At 40.0% G+C, this 26,615-nt stretch overlaps 1 protein-coding gene across 1 annotated transcript in view; it reads right to left on the bottom strand.

The window, feature by feature from the left end:
- Positions 1-26,615, bottom strand: part of LOC127585683 (carnitine O-palmitoyltransferase 1, liver isoform-like) — a 98,920-nt gene that overhangs the window by 11,413 nt on the left and 60,892 nt on the right. The window contains 11 exon segments of the mRNA XM_052043356.1: positions 1,362-1,454; positions 5,753-5,866; positions 7,149-7,301; positions 10,579-10,713; positions 14,546-14,710; positions 15,885-16,001; positions 19,690-19,751; positions 19,754-19,794; positions 25,216-25,289; positions 25,291-25,408; positions 26,280-26,487. Coding sequence (XP_051899316.1) covers positions 1,362-1,454; positions 5,753-5,866; positions 7,149-7,301; positions 10,579-10,713; positions 14,546-14,710; positions 15,885-16,001; positions 19,690-19,751; positions 19,754-19,794; positions 25,216-25,289; positions 25,291-25,408; positions 26,280-26,487 — 1,280 coding nt within the window.

Genomic DNA, 26,615 nt, shown 5'->3' with positions numbered 1-26,615 from the left:
TGTAGAGAACAAGAGACTGTGGATGCTGGAATCTGGAGCAAAAATAAAAAACTGAGACACTTCAACTCAGTCCAGATGAAGGGTCTCAACCCAAAACATCGACTGTCCACATTTCCCTCTGCAGATGCTGCTTGACCCGCTGAGTTCCTCCAGCATTTTTGTTTTTTTGCTGCTAGTTAAATGTAATGTGTTTGAGATTTCAGAACAATGTTGATAAGGTGCCACACAAGGGGGTATTAAACAAAAAATTAAAGCACATAGGATTTGGAGTAATATGCCGGCACGGATTGAGGATGAGCAAACAGAGAGAAAACCGAGAGAAGGGATAAATGGGTTATTTTTGGGTTTTTGTTCACAATATCATTCAAATATTGTATGATTTGAGGAACAAGGCATTTTGCAACAGGCAGGAGAGATCCGAAGACCGGGGAAAGAATTGATTAAGCCTTCCTGGCTGCATACCAGGTAGCAACTAGAATAAAACTCTGAAAATCCAGTAGACTCAAGAACAGCTTCTTCCTTGCTGCTATCAGACTTCTGAACCAATCACCTCTTTCACATCCCACCTCCCAGTGATGCTGCCACATTCTCAGTCTCTTAAATCTACCCATTATTCCATTATTGGCACTTCAGCATTTCTTTTTGCACTCCTTCAGATTGCACTACAATCTTTGCACCATTCTGTTATATTGCACTCATTGCTGTAATTATTGTTGTATTTATTATCATCAATTACTCTGTCAGCTTCACATGAGCAAGGAATTTCATTGCATCCTAGTGTACATGACAATAAACTAATCTAATCCAATTGTTTGGAAAACCTGACAGTTCAGCATCTACCTCCCTCATTAGCTGAGTGTGAGCCAGGGCCTGGGTCTGGATTGTGGGCCGGAGGCACGGCTGGAGTCTGGAACACCAGGGGTCAGGAACATGGGTGGGTTTGTAGCCGAAGCTGGGGTCCAGAATGCTTGAATATTTCCTGCTCCCTTTACCTTACTGGAAAAATTTATTATACTGTGTAACATGTAAAAGTAACATGCAGTAGTCCAGAAAACCTGGTAGTCCAGCACCACTGAAGTCCCAGGGTACCAGACTATTGGAGTTTTACTGTAATTAGGATGGTACTGCCAATTAGAAGCTACCTTCTTGCTCTGTCAGATAATGCAGTGAAAATGAGTGACCCAAAAGAGGGACAATAAACAAATGAACAAAACACAAGGTATGTACAAGTTGTACAATGAATGCATCCCCTTAGCTTTCTGTAACGTTAAATGCTGGAAGAGAAGCAAAAAATGACTAATGAAAGCATAACCCTGCACCAGTAAATGTAGGGAAAAGCAAGGATGAGTGCTAAAATTTACCGTTAGGGGGCTGGAGACTTTGCAGGAGATATGGAAGTTGATGAGGTGGTCTCCAACAATGATGTAAGAAACACCATAACCATCATCTGCAACCTGAGGAGAGAGACAGGGGCTTCAGTTACAGATTATTAACCTAGACACACATTATTGTGTCAGCCTTGTGTTAACTATTTCACTGGTGGTCCTTCACTTAGCACTGCATGCTGCTATCACGGCCTCCTTGATCAACCTGCACCCTACACTGGCTAGGCGGTTACCGTCAACATGCAGTCCATTGCTACCTAGGCACAAGGAAGAGCATCATCTCCTCACCTCCTCCACGCTACTTTTGCTGACACTGTACTCTGACTGCCACGGAGTAAGGTTCTTTAAATGTCGACTTACTTCCAGGAATCAGTGCAGCAATGACGTGGCAGCTGCAAGCTTTGCATCAAGGTTCCATCGGAAACTGTAATCGGTGTGCAAAATGCCAGTGCACCACTTTTATTGTATTTTTGCCCAGTCCTCCAAATTTTTTTTTCCAGAGTTTGGAGTGGATATCAGCACAATATACTGCACATGTTCAGCACACCTAAAAGGATAAAATCCTATTTTTTGGCATACCTTCTAATAGAAAGGAGCTAAATGTTCTTCCATGTACCAGGCAGATTGTAACTTAATTCCAAAGAATCAAACATAATTTTTGGTATGAAAGCTGTGGTTGTTTCCAAATAATTCTCATATGAAGTCATACATATTTGGATATGATTTTATAATGTGTTTCCAAAGGTGCAGGCCTGACTTTGAATCAAGTATCTTTTGCTGTGAAAATGTTGTGCTCCTAATCTTTTAATTGTCACTTCCTGAGATTGACAACTGCTAGAATCATAGAAAATTATAATACTCAGGGAGCCCATTATCCCCTGCACCTCTTTGCTGCAGTAGTTCAAACCCGAGTTTGCTATATCATGCTCCCTATGTAAAGAAAAAATGTTTCTGGCTCAGATATTTCCTTCATAACAAATATTCCATTCTCCAACAACCTCTTGGTGAAAAAGATTTTGAAACCCTCCTTGTCTCTCTTCCATCATATGATTTTAAATCAATGATCTCGTGGGACTAATTCTCTAAAAAGAGGAAATCTTTTCCTCTTTATCTCACCAAAATAAATAATAATTCTAATGAACCTCTTATTAACTTCTCTGTTCTGACTGAAATAGCTCCAGGTTTTCAAGTTTCTTCTTGAACCTATAGCTGTTCAGCACAACTACCATCCCAAAATATTTTTGTTCTACTCTGACTTTGCCAATACAGGATTCCTAAGCCAGCCCAAACAATGCTTTCTACAGATTAACCATTCATTCACTCACATTTTTGTGTATTATTTTAAGTTTCAATAATTATCTGTCAGCCTTTCAATGTGAGCTTTCTACAGTTAAGATTCTGAACTGCTGATTTTCTCTGCTGATCCACACTCTTCAGTGGCCTGCTGTTCCCTAAAAGCTACTAATCACTTTCTGCACTTTAAATTGCACTTGCCATCAGCCTGCCCATTCTGCTCTCCACCTTATCTTCCTCTTCCTTCCTGTTCTGATGAAAAGTTAGCAGCATCACAAGGTCTTGTTTGGAATCAGTTTGAATGAGCCATTCAAAACTCTGCCCAGACATACACGTGGAGGATGACCTCAGGCAAGCTAACAGAGAATCTGTGGAGACATTCTAACAAATAACCAAGGGGAGAGTAGGATTTGGTGTGGGAAATAGCGGCCACAACTTGAACTCTGCATCCCTCTCCAGAGATACTGCCTGATCTGTGGAGTATTTCCACATTCTATGTTTTTATTTTAGACTTCCAGTGTGTGCTTCTTAATATCTTCCTGGGCCATTTGCAATTCCCCTCAGTGCATGCTATAACCCATTAGTTTATTTCATCATTAAATAAAGAAATTGTGTTCCCTGTACCCATTCCAAAGCACTTATATTTACTCCCAATAAAAGTCCAACAATGACCTGAAATTCATCATATTCGACGATCTGCCAATCTAACATGCTTTTATCCTCACTCCTTTTCATCCATAAGCCATATCTTTCTATATATTTTAAGGCACTGCTTCCACTGCCCTATTAAGAAGAAAGTTCTAAGAGAAAAAAAATCCATCTCATCTCTAATTGAATGGGTGACCGTTTGCTTTTAAACAGTGATCCTGAGATCTAGATTCTTCCACAGGGAAATGTTCTCTCCACACCCACCCCGTCAAAGTCTCTCAGGATCAATTTCAATTAAATTCCCTCTCACTCTTCTAAACTGCAACAGATACAAGCCTAAGCTTTCATAAGGTAATTCACCCATTCCAGGTAATAGTCTCATAAACCTTCACTGCACTATTGCCAAAGCATTAACATCATCATGTACCAGCAGAAGAAAAAATCCTGCCTTCATAAGGAGAAAGCTACTGCAGATGAGGTCTCACCAATGCTCGATACAACTGTAACATAACCTTCCTGCTTTTGTATTCAATTTCCATAGCAAAAAACAATAATATTTTGTTAGCTATTGTAATTACTCACCGTACATACACATTAGCCTTTTGCAAATCATGCACTAGGATACCCAGATCTATTTACATCTCAGAGCTTTGCAATTCTCACCATTTAGGTAATGCTCCGACTTTTGCCTTGCTAAAATGGACAATTTAACAATCTCCCACATTATACCTCATTTGCCAGATCTTTGCTCACATAACCTATTTGCATCCCTTTATGTCCTCTTTACAATTTATTTTTCTAACTACCACAGCAGATTCTTTAAAGAACTCCAATGAAGTGGTCAAACATGATTTCTCTCTCATTAAAAGCACACTGACTGTGTCTGATGCCTTGAATTTCTCTAGCTGCCCTAATATAACATCCTTAATTATAGCTCTGACCATTATCCCAATGACAGATATCAAGCTACCTGGCCTGGAATTTTCTGCTTTCTGTTTCCCTTGCTTTTTGAGTAAAGGAGTTATACTTGGTAATTTCCAATTTGATGGAATCACCCTTGAACCTTGGGAATTCTGGAATATTAAAACCAACACATCAACTATCTCATTAGCCACTTCTTTTAATTGAGTAAGATGAATCCATTAGGATCCTGAGGCTTGTCAGGCTCCAGCTACAAAAAGTTGCTCATCACCACCTTCTTGAGATTGTAATTTTTCCAACTTCCTCCTTCCTTTCAAATTTTCAATTTTGAGCTCCATCTGGGATGTCACTTGTATCCTCCAGAGTGAAGAATGCTGCACAGTAACTCATCTGCCATCTCCTCGTTTTCTATTATTAATCCTCCATGCTCACTTCCTTTGGTACCAATGCTCAGTTTGTTAACTCTTTTCTGAAGATTTCCTGCAGAAACTCTTATTTCTTTTTATATTTCTGGCTAGCTATCTCATATTCTAATTTTGCCTTATTAATCTCTTAATTATTTGTGGCTGTTTTATATGTTCCGTTCAATCTTCTGATTGGCTCTTCATCTTTGTGAAATTATGTTCTGTTGGTTTAAGTTTTGATGCTACTTTTAACTTTTTTTTAACCTATGGATGTTGGGTCCTTCCCTTGGAATTTTTCATTCTCATCAGAGAGTCCATAATTTCTCTATTCTGAAAGATCCCCTTAAATATCTGCCACTATCTTTCAACTGACTGATTTCTTAACCTAATTTGCCAGTTCTCGTTAGCTAGCTCTGCTTTTATACCCTCATATTTGCCCTTATTTAAGTTTAAAATACTGATCTGGGATTTTCTCTCCCTCAAACTAAATGTAAAATTTAATTATACTATGATTTCTGTTACCTCCCACTACTGAGTTTAAAATCATCATTATTTCCCTAGATATGCAGCTCACAAGAACATTGGTCCCTGCATGGTTCAAATGTAGACTGTCCCAACGGAACCCACTTCGAGCACCCGTCTGCACCAAGCCTTCACTTCTCTAATCTTACCTGTTGTCTCCCAATCCACGTGTGTCTCAGGTAACAATCCAGTGATTATTAATTTTGAGGTTCTTAATTTGGTGCCTAGCTCCTCGTACAGACTAGGAAGAGCATCTTTGTACTTCTTCATTGAAGAAATGTACTCTATTATGATTGGAGCAAACAGACTCTTCTAAACACACAATATCAATGCTATTGAGACTAAGGCAATCCAGTGCTGTTTAATTTCAGCAATATACCCATTTGAATAGGTACTTAATGGAATAGCAAAAGTATATGGTTCTTCACATCTATAAGGCTAGCAACTAAACAGAGCCACTGCCACAAAGCTGAGAGATGTGTACGTCATAACTAGCTAAGCAATGTATCAGGAAATGGGCGAGGGGCGAGTAGGAGGGACAAAAGGGAAGAAAAACTTAAATGTACAGTAAACACTCACAGGGCCAAAACCACCTCCAATGGAGACGTATTCTGGATGATTCACAAGGTCGAATAGCTCAAGCTGCTGGATGGGTGTCTGACTGGTCGAGAGACACCATGGCTCTGAAAGCACCTAAAAACAAGATACACTTCTAGTTTCACAGATGACAATCTACTGCAGTATCTTACAAATCAAGAGGTAAAGTTAACTATGACATTCCCTGATTGAAAGGCATCATGCATTCTCATCACATTCAAATCAAGACACATTTGAATACACATTTGCTTATGCTTTCCAATAATCTCAGAAAGGTGTCTCTCCACTCCCATCTTTCCAAAATCTACCACCAAACCCAAAGTTGATGAAACTTAATCAAGCCTCCCAATTTATTTCAACAGTTCCTTTAATCAATTCAACATTTGGTGTGCTGCATTTTGGACCTCAGCCCATCATAACTAAACAATACGTGACACTTTATTACATGAAGTTAAACTAGTTAGAAAGTTTGCATTGCACGACTTTTACCATTGAACCAACATTGTTCTCACTTACACCTCCCCCAAGCCAGCTTTTTGATTCTTTAAGTGTTCCATTACCACCTTCTTTCTCCTTGCATCATTATTCCTCTTTGTCACTTGATCTTGACCCGAAATGTTAATTCAGCTTCTCTCTCCACAGATGTCTCCTGACCTGCTAAATATTTCGTATTTTCTGTTTTATTCAGATATCCTGCATCTGCAATGGTTTGGTTTGGAATTTTGTCATTTAATCTCTCCTACCTTCCACCAATTACAGAACTACTCTTATTCTCATTTCCTCTGCATCTTGAAAACTTAACATTTCTTGGTTCTGACAGAGCTAGAACAGTTATTTATTTTTAGGATGGTGACATCACTGACAAGGCCAATATTTATGGTCAATCCCTAATCACTCCAAAGAACCGTGATGAATCTCAGGGATTCTCTGCCCCAGAAAGTTGTGGAGACTAACTCATTAGAAGACTTAAAGAAGAGGTAAATAAATTTCCAAAAGGAGGGGAATTGAGAGCTATGGAGATCTGGCACAGAAGAGGTATTGAGGCCAGCGTAGATCAGCCATGATCATTTTGAATGACATGGCTGTCTTGAGGAGTCAGGTGACCTACCCCTGCTCTTATTTCCTTGAACTAATGCTTTTTGTTTCTCTCTGAACAGAAACTGTATTTGACCCTAGGTCTCTATTAAATGGGTGGGTGGTGAGAGCTCAGAATGACTTGTCTTCTGATCTACAATGCTCTCTCCTGCAATTTTTTTTTAAAATATAAGAGTTAGGATGATAACTTACCCTGTTGGGAAGAATAGATACCAGCCTCAATTTAACTCCTCCCCATTTTACTTTTCTCATCTGTATGAAGTCACAACTGACAACCTTTTACCTCTTGAAGGAAGGGTGAGTTGACTCCCAGGTACTTGGACACCACATAGAGGCAGAAGAGATGCCGATCGACACCACATCCGGACATAGCAAGCCTGCTGATGTGCTGGTGATTCTTGGCTGCAATACGGAATAGATTCAGGCACTCTTCATTCTGTGGAGGGAATGAAAGAAAAGTACATTGCAACCTTACCAAGTCTTCTAAAGGAACAAGAAATACTTTTATTAGAATGTTATTTAAGAGGCAAAGAATTTCCTTATCCCAATTTGTCATGTTCTTTATGATTTCGATGGTCAAGTGTCTACTAATGCATCATTCTGACATTGGCTTCTCATACTAACCCACAAGCATGTTGCTGGAATACAAATCCATTTGACCTTCCTTGAACTGCTTGCAGACTTTCAATATGCAAGCTCATGTCAACTGTGGGGCACTCTACAGTCAAGCCTGATCCTATTTCCATATGATGCCAGGTGTGTACTTGCAGCAGGACTTACTGAAGTGCAGCAACAACCCTGTCCGACACTGCTGCTGAGCAATCTCAACCACTAGGTTTGCGTGACAAAGGGGGAGGCTGGATTCAAATCCCACTCTAGCTACCAAAGGTGAATTGTGAAGCATCCTCAAAGCCGTAAAATCAGTCCACCTCGAGGACCAGGAACCTAGCAAAAGTTCAGCTGTCAGTTACTAGAAGCAATGGCCGTGCTGATGTTGAACAGGAGGCATGGTAAGCAGTGTAGATATGTTACTGGACTAGTAATCCAGAGGACTGGACCAATGATCCAGATAGGTTTGAACCTCACCACAGCTGCTGGAGCCTTTAAACACAAATTAATGTCCAAAGTATAAAACTAGCAAAGGTAACAGCAGCCAGAACAGTCACAAAGCTTATCTCAGTCACACATTGAGAGAGGAGGGCAAATGGATTGGATGAGCAGTAGGTGAGGGAATTAAAATTAGGGCAAGAATCAGCTGTTGCAAATTGGTAGGAGATGCCTACAATCACCGATTAGGGGTGAGGTGATTGGCAGGTGAGGAGATCAGGCCAGATAAGGGTGCAGAGTTTAGAGGAAGGGAAAGGACTTGGAGGACAGCTAGTAAGAAGACAACTTGAGAACTGGAAGAAAACGAGCACGCAGGGCAAACAAGATCATAGCACTATTTTGGTGCACTATCCCCATACCATGTCAGACAGCACTAGGGGTCAGGGTTGAACCAAGGTCATCAGAGCTATGAGGCAGTAGCATTAACCACTGCACTCCTTGGCAAAAGTTAATCGACCTCTGCTTTGAATGAATACAACAACTGAGCCACCACAATCCTCTGGGGTAGAGAATTTCAATGGTTCACGACCCTTTGATTCAAATTTTTCCTCATTTCAATCCAGATGATCTACTCCTTATTCTCAAACTGTGTCCCCTGTTCCAAGACTGCTCAATTAGGGGAAAATGTTCTCCCTGCACCTAGCCTATTAAGCCTTTTAAGAATGTTGTAAGTTCCAATGAGATGCATAGAAACATAGAATAGAGCAGAGGAACAGGCCCTTCAGCCTACCATGTCTGTGTTGACCATGGTCCCAAACTAATACCATCTGTCTGCACATGGGCTGTATCCCTCGATTCATTACCTGTTCATGTCTAATTACCTGTTCTGTCTAAATGCCTCAAACATAGCTATCATTTCTGCTTCTACCACTTTCCCTTTGTGTAAAAAAAGTTACCTCATAGACCTCTTCTAAACTTTGCCCCTCTCACCTTAAAGCTATGCCCTCGAGCATTTCACATTTCCACCTGGGACTATCTACGCTACCTATGCCTCTCTTAATTTTATATACTTCTATCAGGTCGCCCCTCAGCCTCCTACATTCCAGCAGAATCAATCCAAGATTGTCTAACCTCTCAACACACTCTAATCTAGGCAACATCCTGGTCAACTGCTTCTGTACCCTCTCCAAAGTAGGATTATTCAAATATAAATTTTCCTTTCATGAATTCATATTGGCTCTGCTCAATCCTATTATTCTTTTCAAGGTGTCCTATTATTACATTTTTCACTATAGATTTCAGGACTTTCCCCACCAGGGACACTCGTCCAACAGGTTGGCAGTGTCTTGTTTTCTCTTCTTTTTTCTTAAAGAAATGGGTTATATTTGGTACCTTCTATCTACAGGAATAATTCCAGAATTTGTAGAACCCTAGAAGATTACAACCAGAGCATTCAATATCTCCAAGGTCCCCTTCTTCAAAATTCTGTGATGTGGATCATCAGGTCCTTGGAATTTTAATGAAGATAAATTGGTAATATTTTTCCATGCCAGAATGATACGCATCTTGAAAAAGGACTTGGAAATGAAGGAGCTCTTACAGGTCTGCTGCCCTGCTTCTACCACATGGTAGAGGTCACTGGCTTGGAAGCTACACAGATCTTTTCAATCTTTCGCCTGTAAGTTAACTGCCCTCAGCTTCCTACTAATGCTTTCTATCTAATGGCACAAGCTGGAATTGCATGTGTAATTGCCAGGTGACCAGACATTGTCTTCAATTCTGAAGTCTTCTTAGAACTAAGAGTCTGCTGATGCTCACTTCTTACCGATTCAGGCAAGCTACTGGCATTCTCTGTGTGTGAAATGCAGCTTGTACATCTAGAATCAAGAGCAAATGAAAAGGAAAAATGATTTTGAATACCACGCTGTTAATTTGGATTCTGAAGTTCTAATTCTGTAGCCTCTGACCAATTCCATGAATGATTTCCTGCTGGAATTTGTCCTTCTGCAGACTCATTAAATATTGCATTTCAGCTAAAGACAGATATTCAACAGCCAGTGGTTGGACTTCCAATGCTGAATATTTAGAACAAGTTTTAAGTACAATTTTTATTTAGCACTCTTTGTGACTTTGGTGCAAAAATAAATACACAGGAAGTTGCACTCGTGTTGCTGTTAGAAATTCAGATGTAATAAATCTACAAACACATATGTTAACAACTTAACCTGATAGGAGCAGTGGAAACCCAAATAATTTTTCTTTCCTTAGAAAGTAAAACCCATGATCGTTCGGCTGTTACTGCACAGAATCATTGTGCTGAAAGCGATCATCAGCCCTCATTACATCTGTGGTATTTGCTAGTGCAATTCAAAATTAATCCTGCTGTGGAGCTTCAAATAAATCATTTTTATTTCCCTAACTTCAACAGCCAACCTTGTTTCTTACTGAATAATTAAATTCTCCAACAAACTTCTGCAATCTGATCTTTCACACTTTCAGAGACAAATTTCAATTGATGACCACTCACCACTGAACAATAGGAGGAGAAGACTTCTGGTATTCAAATAAACATTACAGATAATTAAAATTACATTTTAATTGATAAGTGAAACTATACTCCCACTTGCCCCTGCAGACCCATAGAGTGTACAGTAATCCCTCCTCACCGAAAGCTTCTTACTCGCCAGTGCTGTCACAAAATTGCACGTCTCAATGGTGCATGAACGCACAGTTTCAGTCCTCCCCTCACGGAACAGCCGAGTCATTGAAGATTCATAGGTTAGACAGAAAGAACCTTTGTCCTGCAATCGGGATTGCAAAAAGAATCAAATAGAGTTAATAAACTGTCCCCTTACTTATGTAAACAAATTCTTTCCAAAAGAAAACAGAATAATTGACTAGCAATGGTTATAAAGTACAATCCAGTACACGAATCAGAAGAAAATGCATTTTTAAAATTTTAGTAGTGAACGGAAGAGAGATCTGGATGATTTATAGATTGAAGACAGTCACATTCAACACAGGCTGAAACCTAACTGAAATATTGAGACTGAATGATAGGATTATGAGGTCCATTGAAGAGTTTGAATGGGAGAAACTTCAAAATCAAGCTAAGATGTTCTGTAAGCTTACATTAGTTAAAATAATCAAGAATAATTCTAGTCTTACATCTCTTAAAACACAGCTTTCTGATTGACCCATGCAGGCTCCATTTTTCAATGCTCTTGATTCAGGTACAGTGTAGGCCATTCTAGACTGAGTGAAGTTGACCAAAAGTGGCACAAGGATATTCTCAATTACAACATAATTCACAGTATTACAGGAGCCAACTAACGTGTGTTTCAGACAGGAGGCACAGTTCAGGCTGAAATAGGTTAAGCATCAAGTTGTTATATTTAGGGGAAGGATTGCTTTTATTCATATAAAAAAGGCTGTAACAGTAATAGCAAGGCACAAATTTGAAAAGGTATAGAGTGGGAAAGAGGTTACAATAAGAAACAGAGTAGGTGTCTAGGAGGTATTCATTACAAATAAATCAAGGCAAAATAAAGAAACAAGGCACAAAGGCTGTGAGAAAGAAGAGATAGCAGAAGAGATGGCATGAGTGGGGTCTTCTAAAAGTGAAGTAGAACAACAATGAAGAGAGAAAGAAAGAAAGAAATGAGATGTATGTCGAAAAGAAAACAGACAGGTAAAAGGCCGGGAGAGCGAAATATAAAGAATTGTACTTCAGTTAAATATGGGTTAGGGAGAATAGAAGATATTTTGAGACAACCTGAAGGGGAAGAGCAAATCAGCAATTGAAAAGAAAGGAGACTGCAAGGCTGCAGATGGTGGAATCTGGAGCCATAAACAAACTGCTAGAGAAACTCAGCAGATCGAACAGCACACGTGGGGGTGGGGGATGTGGAATTATCGATGTTTTGGGTTGGACCCTGATGAAAGGTCTCAACCTGAAACCTCAATTCCTTTCTCCTCACAGATGCTACTTGACCTGCTGAGTTCCTCCAGCAGTTCGTTTATTGCAACAGAAAAGGAAATTTGTGCAAGTACACAGGAAGAGGGTAATGTTGGAAGATAACAGCAGAAAAGTTATGCAGAACTGGGCTTCTTCATAAGTTTTTCTTTAACTACTGATACCCAACAGAAACCCAGCGTATATTGCAGGCTAGAATCTAATAATGAGATCCTGATCATTTCTGTGGAGAATAATGGAAACAGGAGAGGTACTGAATGAGAAATATGATACAACTTCAGAAAACACTATGCATTCAGCAACAGAAATACACTATTAAGTCAAAATGTGAAAATCATATAGCTTTGCTTCAGGTCTGGGGCTTTTACTTTAATAAGGATAGTTTACAGCTGGAAATATTAACATCTACAGGTTATAATCTTGGACGGGAACAGATGGTTCATACATAATAAATGCCTTCCAGTGGTTTGCAGACTGTGACCTGTTCTAAACAGTTCAACATTCTAGGAGGTGCAGAGTACTTTTGTATGGAACAAAAGATACCCAGGAGCGGGTTTCAAATGGAAATTTAATCAAGGAGTACAGATGGAAAACTGTTTTTTATTGACATTGTATGATAAGCACAGGCCAATCTGGCAATCTTGACAACCTTTGAATTGTTTGGTGCAGTGCAGAAGGCAAAAAATGCATAGCAAAATGAAAATGTAACAGCAGGTAGACAAAGGGTTGGTTGCATGCATTCTTATTCACCAGGATGTTGCCTGGATTAGAGTTACTTTAGTTATTGGGAGAGACTGGATAGGCTGGGCTTCCTTCATTGAAGTGAAGGAAGCTGAGGGGGCAGCTGATAGAGGTGTATAAAATTATGAGGCATAGGTATGTTTAAGGGGCATTTAGACATGCACTTGAATAGGGAAGGCATAGATGGATACAGACCTAATGCGGGCAAATGGGATTAGTAGAGATGGGAAAAAAGGTCGACATGGATGTGGTGGTCTGAAGGGCCTGTTTCTGTGTTCTATGACTCTTCATTTGAACCTGAACCATACAAGATGAAATGAAGAGATCTGCAATACCCTGTTAATGCTGCCTTACGTCAACCCATTGTGGTAGAAATGCATCCTGCTGCATGTTCACAATATGTGATGCAGTAATGCACACTTCAAAGGAACCAAACATCAGATGTGGAGTACAAGGTGCATCCACTAATATTCCACGTTTAGTGCGTAAGAAAAAGGGAGATAAATTTCTCCAATTGCCTTTGCAGAACCTGTTAAATTTGGCTATAGAGTGCAAATAATATGATTCAAACAATAAAAGCAGCCCTACAGGTGTGCAGTTTGGCTTCCAATAAGTAAACCACACATAGATCACTTAAATTCCAGTTATCCATTACATCAGCACAGAGTTTGCTCCTGATGCAAGTGCTGGATCAGCTTTATTGAGTGTGGGATTTGAACATGTATATTACATGGACTATAGCTTTTGCTCAATTTTGGCTACAATGTTTACTCCCCAGAGGGCTATGTAGGGGTAGTTACTGTTAAAATATAATCTGTAGAGCATATCCTTTTCATGAGCCTCTGGACATGGAAAGGATAGGTTATTCATAATAGTTGCTCAGCATCTTTGTTCAGTACAATGAAATTGCTACCTCATTCATTTGGAAAACAAAATAGGTCAAACCACTTTCTCAAGCAGTGCGCTTGATGGTCCGACATCTGAACTTTTTTTTTTAATAATCCTACAACGACACTAGACGGTTTGTAACAAACTGAGAACAAAAAAAATGGAACTTTTAGAACAGAATAATCTGGAGTGACTGATGGGGTTTTGCATGCCACAGGAGTAGGCCACTTTGTAAGGAATCAGCTGTGTAATATTTTCTTGTGCTTTCTCTAGATCAAACTGGCTACAGTCCTAAACATGTATTGAAGCTGAGGGATAGTGTTATGGCAGCTCTACTCCTCTGACACATTTTTCCAAGGAAAATGCAATACAAATTTCAGCAGAAATTCTGGAGGAGCTACAGGACCATGAAACCCAGGACATCCAGACAAGAACAGTTTCTTCCCCACTGCTATCAGACATCTGAACCAATCACCTCTTTCACATCACCTTCCCAGTGGTGCTGCCAGTGGTCCTCAGATTCTTAATTCTACCTCTCTCGGTTATTCCATTATTGTCACTTTAGTATTTCTCTTTGCTCTATTTCATATTGCACTACAAACTTTGCACCATTCTGCTGTTTTGCACTTGTTGTTGTACTTATTATCATGCATACTGTTTACTCTGTGAGCTTCATGCAAGCAAATAATTTCGCTCTCTGGTGTATGACAATAAACTAATCTGAATCTGCATTAGTTTTACAGTAAAATAAAGAATTGCATCTTTGGTGATTAAATAATTAGCAAAAGCAGCAATTCTTTAGTTTTCCTGCAAAACAAATTAACATCACAATAAACTGGGAATAATGCTGCAGCCAGAGCCAAATTCTGCAGTGCTTTCTATGGCCATAAAACAATAAAATTCAAGCTCCCTATTGAAACTGTACCAGCAAATGGCTACCCTGGTTGAATCTGTTTCTGCTGTTATTCCCGATGTTCAGTCCAAACCCACCCCCACTGAGCAAATTGCTGATTCTATTTTGCTCTTACCCTGAAGTTGGCAAGTTGCAGAGCAATTTGGATGAAGGCATCAGGACTGGTTCTGCATTTCTTAATCACACCTTTGCCAAACTGAGTGAATGGGAATGCATAGAAATCAACATCATCAGCCAGTTTCTGTGCCACCTTCAGCGAATGCATGATTACTTCTTGGCACTGAAATAGGGACAGAAGGAAGTTGGGGTTATGGGAGGGAAAAGCAGCAAAATCAGCTTTACAGAACCAACAACTTGGTTGTCATTGGATTTAATCAATCCACAAGAAAAGTTACACAGGTATGTTTGATATGTCTTCATGTATGGTATTAAATTCATCCACAAAATTGTTTCCGTTGTTAGCACTGAGAGAATGTAGCAACAGGGAGTTCACTCTAGGCTCAAGGTAAATGGGGAGAATCTGAACAACATCTCAGCCAGCTGTCCACTCAATAGCTTTGCCAGGAGATTCAGTTGATTTGATGTTAGGCCTCAGATAACAGGAATGACTGGCCAAAACTAGAGATCAACAGTCTTGGGAGAGCCAGGGTACAGGACATTTGGGTGTAAAGTAGGAAAAGTGAGGATTAGCTGCATCTCAGAAACCTTATTGTTATGGTGAGCTTGGGAAGATTTAATTTCCAGCAGCCCCTTTGTGAGAATTTGAGCCATGATTTCAGACACCAACACTGAAGTGCTTAGTTTTCCTGCCAAAGTCCCTATTTCCATCACTAGTACAGGCCAAAGCACTCAGGCTGGGAAGCATGCCTGTAGAGCTGGTGGCAGGTTTAGTCTAGTACCAGCACAGCAATCCCCATTAAAATGAATGGCTGCTGGGACAAACTAGAACTACTGAAGTTTATTTCAATGTTTTTGGACATGCTTTAAATTCCTCTGTAAACTCTTGCTTCTCTCTTCACAGATGCTGCCTGACTTTCCAACTATCTAACAGTTTCTCTTTTCATTTCAGAACTTCAGCTTCTTGTTTGCTACTTTATTTTAAAACTGTTGTTCCTCATTGTTGGGAAGGATGGCATTTATTACCGGACAACAGCTGCCCTAAGGTAGGGATTGGACTATTTTTTTTCTTGAACTGCTTCAGTCTACATAGTGAAGGTGACCCACAATGCTGCTTGGCATAGACTCAAAAACTTCATCAACAATGCTACATGCCCAAGTCCAGATGAAGTGGGACTTGGAATGGGATGTTTAAGGTGGTGATGCAACCATCCAATTGTTATCAATGTCTTACTGGGTGATAAAGATTTGGAAGGCGCTGCTGAAGCAGCCTTGGAGAGTTTTAGACAGAGAACTCTCCATAGCGAGATAGCAGAAGCAGAAACTAAAGGCCTCACCTCATGTGGGATTTCCCATTGCAATCTGTGTGGTGGCGGCACATTTGGGGCTGGATCACCTTTACAGCTACCATCGTCCTTGTACCCCAGTTGAAAGGAGTCTGTGGCCAAAGCATACTGTGAAACAACAAAGATGCAGAATATGGGAGCCATGAGAGGGAAAGTAACTGGAAATCAAAATTAAACAAAAAATGCAAAATTTTGGACACCATTAGTAAATCTAAATAATAACATATCAAATTCATTAAATTATAATAACAATTCACCATATGGTATCTGATAAGTTAATTCTCTCTGCCTGATCTGAATCAAACACTTTCAAGACTACATGAGTGGATGAATTGTCCAGTAAATTTTCTGCCATATTTAAAATTATACTCGTGACATATCCAACTAGGTTGATCATCCACACTATTCAAATGACAAAACCAAATACCCAATGATGGTTTACTGGATAAATGGAGCAGAGTACTATTCAGATCAGAAGGTGCCAGGTTCAGTTTCTGGTCTGTGAAATGGGCAGCAAAATGTTATAAATGAGCTTTGGGCCACAGGGTGGGAGAAAAATCCACCAGGGTCCCCGTTGAGACAGATGGCAATGCTAGTTAAGAACAGAATTAGATATTTTGATTCAACAGGCTATCAAGCTTCATTGGGAGGAGTGGCCGTGTGCCAAGATTGCCAGAGATTTTGGCTTTCATCCTAAGCTCACAAATGATGCTGTTCACCTCTTCCCCAGCCATCATCCTCTCAGTGCACCCAACTCTGACCCCCTTACAAAATGGTCTCAAACTTCCACATCAAGGGGAACTTGAGTCTATGCAGAGATCATAGATTATCCAATCCGTCATGGCGGATCTTCTCCTCCCACTCAACCATTACTCTCCCAGAAGCAATCTGAATTTTACCAGAAATAGTACCAAAGTTTATTGACTTGAATCAAATGTGCAATATACAAAATATACCATGACTGGAAAAAATATTGAAAATTTAAACCAACTTATTAGGAAAACATGTACTTTGAATTCTAACTTCAGTACATACAACAGGAACTTAAAGCCAGTGACTTTTACATGTCATGGTATGGTGAATATTTTCATACTTTACAAACATTATATCTGTATGTTGTTTTGGCCTTTTCCAACACAAATGCTCTTAATTCATTGCCATTCCACAACTGTAAAAGCAGATGCTCAGCTTTACTGAAAACCTTCAGGCCATAAAATAAACAAAGTCAACCAAACTCCACTATTACTGAATTTCAGGTCTACTAATTGAGCTAAGCCTCGTTTACTCTGGCTTATAGTTGCAAAATTTCATTAAGTTACAAGTTTGATAGTTCAGTAAATTCCTGACATGCAAACCAGAATGAAGGGTAGGGAGCACAAAATGAAACAAGGGATATACAATGAAAGAAGGCATCTAGTACAGATACTCCAAAACATACAAAATTGTCAAAATCTCACAATGCACCACAAAACATGAATGCAATATGAATATAATGAACGAAAGACGACACAGAAAAAGAAGTGATCAATATAAAGTTTTATTCAACAACTAAAAAGAAAATAGAACAAAAGTAATGTTTTTACACTGCAAGGACTTTTCTGCATATCCACACCAACATCTTCCCATGCCAAAATTCTTTGACACTAAGGTTGGAAGAATTACCTGTAGAGAGAGGAAAATATTGTTTCATTCAGGCAACTAACAGTAAGATGTCAGAAATGTTGAACATTATTAGGCTGATGTAACATTAATTGTTTACAGATATCTACTTTAACACTCAAACCCATGGCATTTCAAGTAACTATAGCTGCTTTTCTCATCTGAGAGATGTGACTGTCACTAGCAAGACAGATATTTATTCCCTGAATCTAATTGCCTTGAGCAGGTAATTGAGAGCTGCGAGCAATGCCCTATAGTCTTCTAGCCAATCTAAAACAAATTTATTGGTTCACATGGCATTGAAACAATCTCTGGGTAATAAAGATTAATAAGGTTATTTGAATGTTAGATTTGCTTTATTGTTGAATAATTAACCACATTTTACTGAGACAAACAATTTCAATCAGAGGCTCGAATCACTTCAGTTTATTCACCACAGTGAACGATTTTTTGTGCAAACAAAGTACAGAAAAATCATTTTCATCCCAAATGAATTTTTTTCCTTTCTAGTTCTCCCAATATCTCTTTATGAACTATGCTTTATTATTTTATCTATTTCCTATTTATTACTCTCATTTTTCCCCCAACTGTTCCAATTTTGCTGTCCACAAGTACAAGTAGTATTTGAGCAGATTTTTTGGTGGTGAGACCTAAATAGACCCAATGTGTCGAAAGCGCATCCATAATATTACACCAATTTTGTGTGTGAAATACATGAATCACTAATGGTGAATAAGATACTAAATTTGCAAGGGAGTAGGATAATTACAGCCAGGATAGATTGCTCAATAAAGGCCACACAAACTGATTATTTAGCAATGGGTAATATCAGAAATATTAGAGGATTCATAAAGTAAAGAACTTACCAGAAGTTCACTGCGGACGAATGAGGAGGTAGGTTCTTCTCTGAAGGCAGAATATTCTATCCAGCTTTAGCATTTGATTTTCTGTCTTAGGTATACACTTTGTACTGAACTCAGTTAGTTAAGACAAGTCATTTGGTCACATCCTGCAAGTTTCGACCAATTTTGTGCAAGTTTAGAAACATTGCTGGAATTTCTTTGGTTCCTGGACATGAATCAGTGTAATTTAAAAAGCTATTTACTTTGAGAGCTATGAAAATGAAGCATGTCATTCTTTTGATTGTCTGTACAATACCATTTCACCATCTGTGCAGAGTGGAAAAATATGTATCTGCAATAGGTCAAGAGTTTCAATGCTTGTTTGAGCAATCACTTACAAATATAATTTAATTCTGATGGGTTCATTTTTATTGGACAGAAAACATCCATTGCTGAAATTATTTTGCATCTTGGTGTCATATAATAAATGGGACATTGTAGAAACTTTCATAATCCATTCACAACTTTTACAATCCAATGCAACATTCTTTAGCTTAGACATTCCTTCTGAAACTTCTGTCTAAAAGTGCTCTGCCAAGTCATATATGCCAATGATCAAGAGTAAAAACCCTCGGTAAAATCATATGCCTAGAAAATGGACTCATTCACACCTTTTTAATGCGCATGTACTTCAGTGCATGTAATATCATGGTGTTCATTTCCAGGTCAATTAGTAACTATTGGGAAATTAGTTTATCAGGGTCCATCTTAGCCGCTAAAGATGTCAGTTATTCAGGGCATGTTTTCTCCAAAGCTCACAGGAATTGTTTTTTCTGTGGAATATCGACAACATTTATTATTAACTTGCAAAAAAACCATGCTGCGTAAACAGCATTGTGTTAAATTATTCGTTGAAGCTCCCTCCTCACTAATAGTTTGTCACCCAGACACAGGAACCACTGGCCTGTTAATTAACCCAGTCCACAGCAATTTGGGGCCACTTGCAGAACAGTCATTGATCAGGCCAACAGCAAACTAAATAGTAGGGGAGCGGGTTCAACAGATTGGAAAAGTATGGATAAAGTAAAAGGGAAGGAGAGTGCAGGAGAGGTTACTGAAGTCTCCAGAATAAAGAATAAGAAAGTTTAGGAATTTAAGAATTTAACTTCAGACAACATGGAGACAAAATTTAAGGAGGATGATGAATACAGGACTGAAGGTGTTATATATTAGCTATTTTGCTAGGATATTGGAATTCAGTTTCATCTTATTAAGAAATAAGCAATTTCAATTACCTCCCACAGGTGTCCTATGATTGGTGCATCAGCCCAGGAATGTTCTGCATTCAATCCACTTTGCCATTTGCAAACACAATGAAAGTGAATGACTTATCAAACCACCTAAAGAATCAAATAAGGGGAATCATTTAAACTCATTAAAAGTTGTGCATCATATACATGAGTACACTCACGCTCTTTTAGTTCCTTTCTACTTGTACATAGTGCTGTTTCTTAACTTATCCATTATCCATGACAATTCTTTTTCAAGACATAAGAGGCAATTTGCCTGAGACACAGCAGTAAACCTGCTTTCAATTATTTTCCTACTTCCCTGTAAGCTTTTGCCAAGTACAGACTAATCATACTGACCACATAGTTTGTATTGGGGTTGATCTCTGTCTCAATAGATCACAGAATCACAGTCTTTCAGTATGGAAGGAAACCACTTAGCCAGTCGTTTCAGTGCTAGCCAACAAAAAGCAATGTAATCTAAATAGTGGAGGTACTTAATGAATACTTTACGTCAGTATTCACCACGGAAAAAGATCTGGGGGATTGTAGTGGGGACTTGCAGTGGCCTGAAAAGCTTGAGCATGTAGATATTAGAAAAGAGGTGGTGCTGAAACTTTTGGAAAGCATCAAGTTAGATAAGTCGCCAGGACCGGATGAGATGTACCCCAGGTTGCTGTGGGAGGCGAGGGAGGAGATTGTGGAACCTCTGACGATGATCTTTGTGTCATCCATGGAAAACGGGAGAGGTTCCGGAAGATTGGAGGGTTTGCGGATGTTGTTCCCTTATTCAAGAAGGGGAGTAGGGATAGCCCAGGAAATTATAGACCGGTGAGTCTTACCTCAGTGGTTGGTAAGCTGATGGAGAAGATCCTGAGAGGCAGGATTTATGAACATTTGGAGAGGTATAATATGATTAGGACTAGTCAGCATGGCTTACGAGCCTGATTGAATTTTTTGAGGATGTGACTAAACACATCCATGAAGGGAGAGTAGTAGATGTAGTGTATATGGATTTCAGCAAGGCGTTTGATAAGGTACTCCATGCGAGGCTTATGGAGAAGGTGAGCAGACATGGGATCCAAGGGGACATTGCAGTGTGGATCCAGAACTGGCTGGCCCACAAAAGGCAAAGAGTGGTTGTTGGTCGTATTCTAAGTGGACGTCAGTGACCAGTGGTGTACCTCAGGGATCTGTACTGGGACCCTTACTATTTGTGATTTTTATAAATGACCTGGATGAGGAAGTGGAGGAGTGGGTTAGTAAGTTTGCGGATGACACGAAGGTTGGGGGTGTTGTGGATAGTTTGGAGGGCTGTCAGAGGTTACAGAGGGACATAGATAGGATGCAGAGTTGAGCTGAGAAGTGGCAGATGCAGTTCAACCCAGGTAAGTGTGCAGTGGTTCACTTTGGTAGGTCAAATATGTTGGCAGAATATAGTATTAATGGTAGGACTCTTGGGCAGTGTGGAGGATCAGAGGGATCTTGGGGTCTGAGTCCATAGGACGCTCAAAGTGGCTGCGCAGGTTGACTCTGTGGTTAAGGCGGCATATGGTGTATTATCCTTCATCAATCGGGGAATTGAATTTAGGAGCCGTGAGGTATTGTTGCAGCTATATGGGTCCCTGGTCAGACCCCACTTGGAGTATTGTGCTCAGTTCTGGTCACCTCACTACAGGAAAGATGTGGAAGCCACAGAGAGGGTGCAGAGGAGATTTACAAGGATGCTGCCTGGAATGCAGAGCATGCCTCATGAAAGCAGGTTGAGGGAACTCGGCCTTTTCTCCTTGGAGAGACGGAGGATGAGGGGGGACCTGATAGAGGTGTATAAGATGATGAGAGGTATCGATAGGGTAGATAGTCAGAGGCCTTTCCCCAGGGCTGAATTGGTGGCCACAAGAGGACATAGGTTTAAGGTGCTGGGGAGTAGATATAGAGGAGATGTCAGGGGTAAGTTTTTTACTCAGAGAGTGGTGTGTGTGGAATGGGCTGCCGGAAACGGTAGTGGAGGCTGATACGATAGGGTCTTTCAAGAGACCGTTAGATAGGTATATGGAGCTGAGTAAAATAGAGGGCTATGGGTAAGCCTAGTAATTTCTAGGGTAGGGACATGTTCGGCACAGCTTTGTGGGCTGAAGGGCCTGAAGTGTGCTGTAATTGTTCTATGTTCTATGTGATTCCTCTTTCCAACTCTTGCTTCACAGCCTTAAAGAGCACATTTGGGACCAAGTTCTCAGCTCTGCAACCTTTCAGGCAGTAAGTTCCAAACCCCTACTGCACCCTGAATGAATGTATTGAAACGTACAAGAATATGAGGGGCCTTTTGGGATAAAAGCTGTTTCCCCTGGAGGGGAATGTCAGACTAGGGGACATTATTTCAGAATAATAGGTTATTCATTTAATACAGAGATGAGATGGAATTCTTCTCTGGGGATCATGAATATCTGCCCAACGTGTGCTGAGTCACTTAAAGTATTCAAGAGTGAGAAAGTCAAATTTGAAGTAAGACTGGAGGGCAATTTGGAACAGGCAGGAAAGTAGAGGCAAAGATTAGATCAGCCATGATCTTATTGAATGGTGGTGCAGCTTGAGAGACTATTGCTACTTTTCTCATATTTCTTGTGTTTTTTAGAAGAAAAAACTTTTAAAAATGTTCCTATGTATTCAACAATCAATTACTTTAAATCAATACACAGTGGTCATTGAAACCTCTGTAGAATAAAATAGAAACTATTCTATCTATCTATGGCCCTCTTCATTTTATAAATTGCAATTAAATCTTTCTATTGTGGCTTGGAAAACATCACTGAAAGTGGCAACACAGGTGTACAGGGTGGTGAAGAAAGTGTTTGGCACGCATGCCTTCATTGGTAACTGCATTGAATACAGGAGTTGGGACGTCATGTTGCAATTGTAGAAGACATTTGCGAGACCACACCTGGAGTACTGTGCGCAGTTCTGGTCACCCAGCTATAGGAAGGATGTCATTTACCTGAAAAGTGTGAAGAAAAGATTCACGCGGATGTTACTGGGATTGGAGGGCCTGAGTTATAAAGGGAGGCAGGATAGGCTTGTTGAGCCAAATCTATGCTGTATATAATTGTATGATTCTATGAACCATGACCAAACTAATCCCTTCTCAAAGCTGAAGTTCCCCAGTCCTGGCGACATCCATTTCTGTACTTTCTCAAATGCTATCAAATTCTTTCATTATTGCAAACTGAGTATTTATAGGCCTAACTAGGGTTTTGTACAGTACTAATTTAGCATGTCTGCTCTTATGCTTTGATTAATAAAGGAAAATATCCCACATGTCTGCTTAACCATCCTATCTAATGGCCTGCTATCTTCTGGAGTCTAAGGAATGGCACTCCAAAATCCTTCTGTTCCTCCACTCTCAACATCCTACCATTTATTGTATATTACTTTGCTTTGTTTGTTCTTCCCACACATATTACTTCACACTGGTTCAGCATGAATACCACTTGCCACTTTTCCACACAGCCAATTGCCAATTTTTAAATGCGGGGAGCATGAAAATGTCCAAATCATTACTAAATGAAAGAAAAAAGGGGCATGAAGCAGCATCTAGAGGAACCTCACTGAAATAGCTCTCCACTCACACAAATCCCATTGGCTTTTACCACATAGTTTCTGCTATTTTTGGGTTCAAATTGACACTTTACCCAGAGCATGTGGGACTTCATCAAATTCAGCATTAAAGTTCACGTAGAACACCTCAAACTATTTGAAACCCCATTGCATTGTTACCTCCTCATAAAAAGGTCAATCAGGTTGGTCAGATATGGCCTTGCCCTAACCTCTCTTCTCAAGCAGTTCCTCAGGGTCCAGGATAACTTTCTTCCAACTATGGAGTGGAAGATGCCTGTGAATGAATTATTTTAATGTTGAGTGGCCATTACTTATTTGCCATCAAACTGCCTTGACAGAACAAGGGCTTGATCCAATGGCAAGTATTGCTGGCCAGGTATAGCTTCCAAACATGCAGGCATTATATATACACATACACACAGACTCTGATCACACATTAAAACACCAACACAATCTTGGCTAAACCCTTATCATCGTAACTCCCACCCGCTACCATTGCCCTAATACCCTCTTTGTTTCATACCTCCCTCTATGATCTTGTGACCCTATCCCTAACAATCTTTGCTTCTCTATGTCTCCCACCTCCCCCTCAGTTCATTGATAATGGAAATTCCAGGAGATACTGTGACCAAATATGGTCATACCTTAACTTGGATAATTGTAATTTGGTTTGGGAGAGATGTGAAGCAAGAGTTTATGAAGAGCATTAATTGACCCATTGCATCTTATGGAACTTGGCACACTATGTGTCAGCAATAATACTGCCAGTGTTGCTGAGGTTGTATGCGCTGTGGGTGTGCACCATGAAGGAATATGAAAATTGCAGGTTGAAATAATTGCTCAAACAAAAAGGAAGTGGATAAGGCTGGGTGATGAATAAAAACAGTAGCTTACAGCATTAACCCAAACAGAGAGGAACAATGAACTAAAGCACATTTGAGAAAGATCTAGTCGGGACAACCTAACTGCATTGGAAAAGCATAGAGATCGAACCTGCCGAGCATAATGTGCAAGATCTCGATAGAGGCAGCTAATTACCTCCAGATCCTGTTGCAGGCAAAATCAACAAGAGCAGCACATTGAAATTACTCTCTTGACCATGGATTAGGTCAGAATTTTCAACTGAGTTACCACCAACTTCTGTTCTTTTAGTAAGTTCTGATGGAATAGCGTGGAAAGCATAAGCATAAAAGGGATTGTTTTTCTAAATGAGGGGTTATTCCCTAATAGCTGGTCAGGGAGGCAACAGTCCCAGAATATATGCTCCCCAAAACTCTTGGAAAGCTGTGGCTATCAGGCAAGGTCAGGATAAAGTTTAGATATGATGTTATCCTTGCGATGAAAAGCTTGCACTCTTGTTCAAACCCATTTAAGCAAAGCTCCCAAAGGAGTGACTGCCTTCAGAAGAACTGACAAACAAAACAGATAAGGTGGCACAGTGGCGCAACTAATAGAGCTGCTGCCTCACAGGACCCAGGTTCAATCCTGACCTCAGATGCTGTTTGCATGGAGTTTACATGTTGTCCCTGTAACCATGTGAGTTTTTTCTGGCAGCTCCAGTCTACTCCCACATCTCAAAAATGTGCAGATTAGTAGGTTCACTGGCCACTGTGAATTACCCTTAGTGTGTAGGTGAGTAGTAGAATCTGGGTGGAGTTCATGAGAATGTGGGGAGAACAGAAAATGGGGCAAAATTAATGTAGGATTAGTGTAAATGGATGGTTGATGGTCGGTACTGACTCGGTGGGCCAGAGGGCTGTTTCCATGGTTTCTCTCTCTATGACTTAAGTGAGATGAAGAATATTATTATAGTGTAATTACATTTGCTATGTATTTATCTGACTGACAGTTAGTTTTCTTTTTACATAGAACATAATGCAGAAGCCTTTATATTCTGGAACAAAAGGAAACAGCACTCGCCTGTCATAGCATTTGCCGTGTAGCAGTGACTTGGCATATCCATCAGTGACTTCACTTGGTTGTCCACAAAACAGGTTCAGGCTTAGCATCATCCAAAGTGACAAAGAATGCTGCTTTCTCCACGTTGTCCAGTGAATTTCTGTTCTTTCCAGCGCTGAAGTATGATTTCCGTGCCTTTGCCCAAGGAATTCTGCTCAGCAGTAGAACATAACGAGTAATGTGAATAGCTTTCTACCTGTTCTTCCCCCCACCCCCACCTTCCCAAAGATCTTACATTAATTCTGATACACAGGTGCAAGCAACTTGCTCAATGGTCTTATTCTTCCTCCATGAGGCACACAACAATGTCAGAAGTGTCTTTTACCATGGGATGCAGTCTTCAGCTCCATTCCAGCTCCACACACACTTTAAAATGGATTTCTGAACTACAATCAGAACTTGGAACCATGTCTGGCTTTACCTCCCTTCCCAACCCAGAACACGGAAACTCCATTATGTTATATCCACCCTGACCAAGACCTAAAGATCCAGCACACAATGCATACAAAACCCACAAGACTTTCTGACCAGTGCAACTCTGTTATTCGTATAACCTACAATCCCCTCCTTTTCTTTTCCGGCTGATGACAAATGCCAGGCACACAGTCCACTTTGTGGCTGAGAACAAAGTCTAAAAAGAGACAGGACAATATTTAGAACAGATGAATTAGTTTCTCATTCCTAATCATTACCCCAGTGGAAACATGTAGACTTTGAGTTACATGGTCCTCTTCAATTGTTGACACACCACACACTATGCTGACTTGGAAATGTTATCATTCCTTCATCGATGTTGGTCATGGCTTAGATCCAGCAATGTTATGGGGGAACTTTCACTGGAAGAACTGTAGCAGTTCAGGAAGGGCAATAAATGCAAACCTTTCCAATGATGCTCATATTCCAAAAAAACAAATAAATAAAAAAAACTATAGTTGAATAATATACTAGATTGTTGTCAGCACTCATGAAACCAAAGTCAGAGTCTCAAAGAGGGAAATAAGTCAGGAGCAAAAGTTTAAAGAGACAAAGCACTCACCGGTTTTCCTGCAGTCAGTGCAGCCAGGTACTTCTCACCTGGTTGAGGTGAAGAAGTGTCATCCAAAATGTACTGAAATTGTCTCTGTAGCTCACAGGGATTCAGAAGGCGTCCACCTTGATACAACCACACCTTAAAATAACGGCCCTTGTGATAGACCACGACGTGCTTGCTATCCAAAAGGTGCTGCAAATGGTCTGCAAATTCAACATGACTGGTGAATAAACCTAGCATGTTTTACTTTTTAAATGAAACAAAAGAGCTGTCAAAGGAGGAAAGCCTTGGCAGCGTACAACTTTCTGAACAAAATACTTTCCCAAAATTG

This window comes from Pristis pectinata, chromosome 33 (assembly GCF_009764475.1).
Source record: "Pristis pectinata isolate sPriPec2 chromosome 33, sPriPec2.1.pri, whole genome shotgun sequence".
Classification (NCBI taxonomy): domain Eukaryota; kingdom Metazoa; phylum Chordata; class Chondrichthyes; order Rhinopristiformes; family Pristidae; genus Pristis; species Pristis pectinata.
This window is presented reverse-complemented; position numbering and strand designations above follow the sequence as displayed.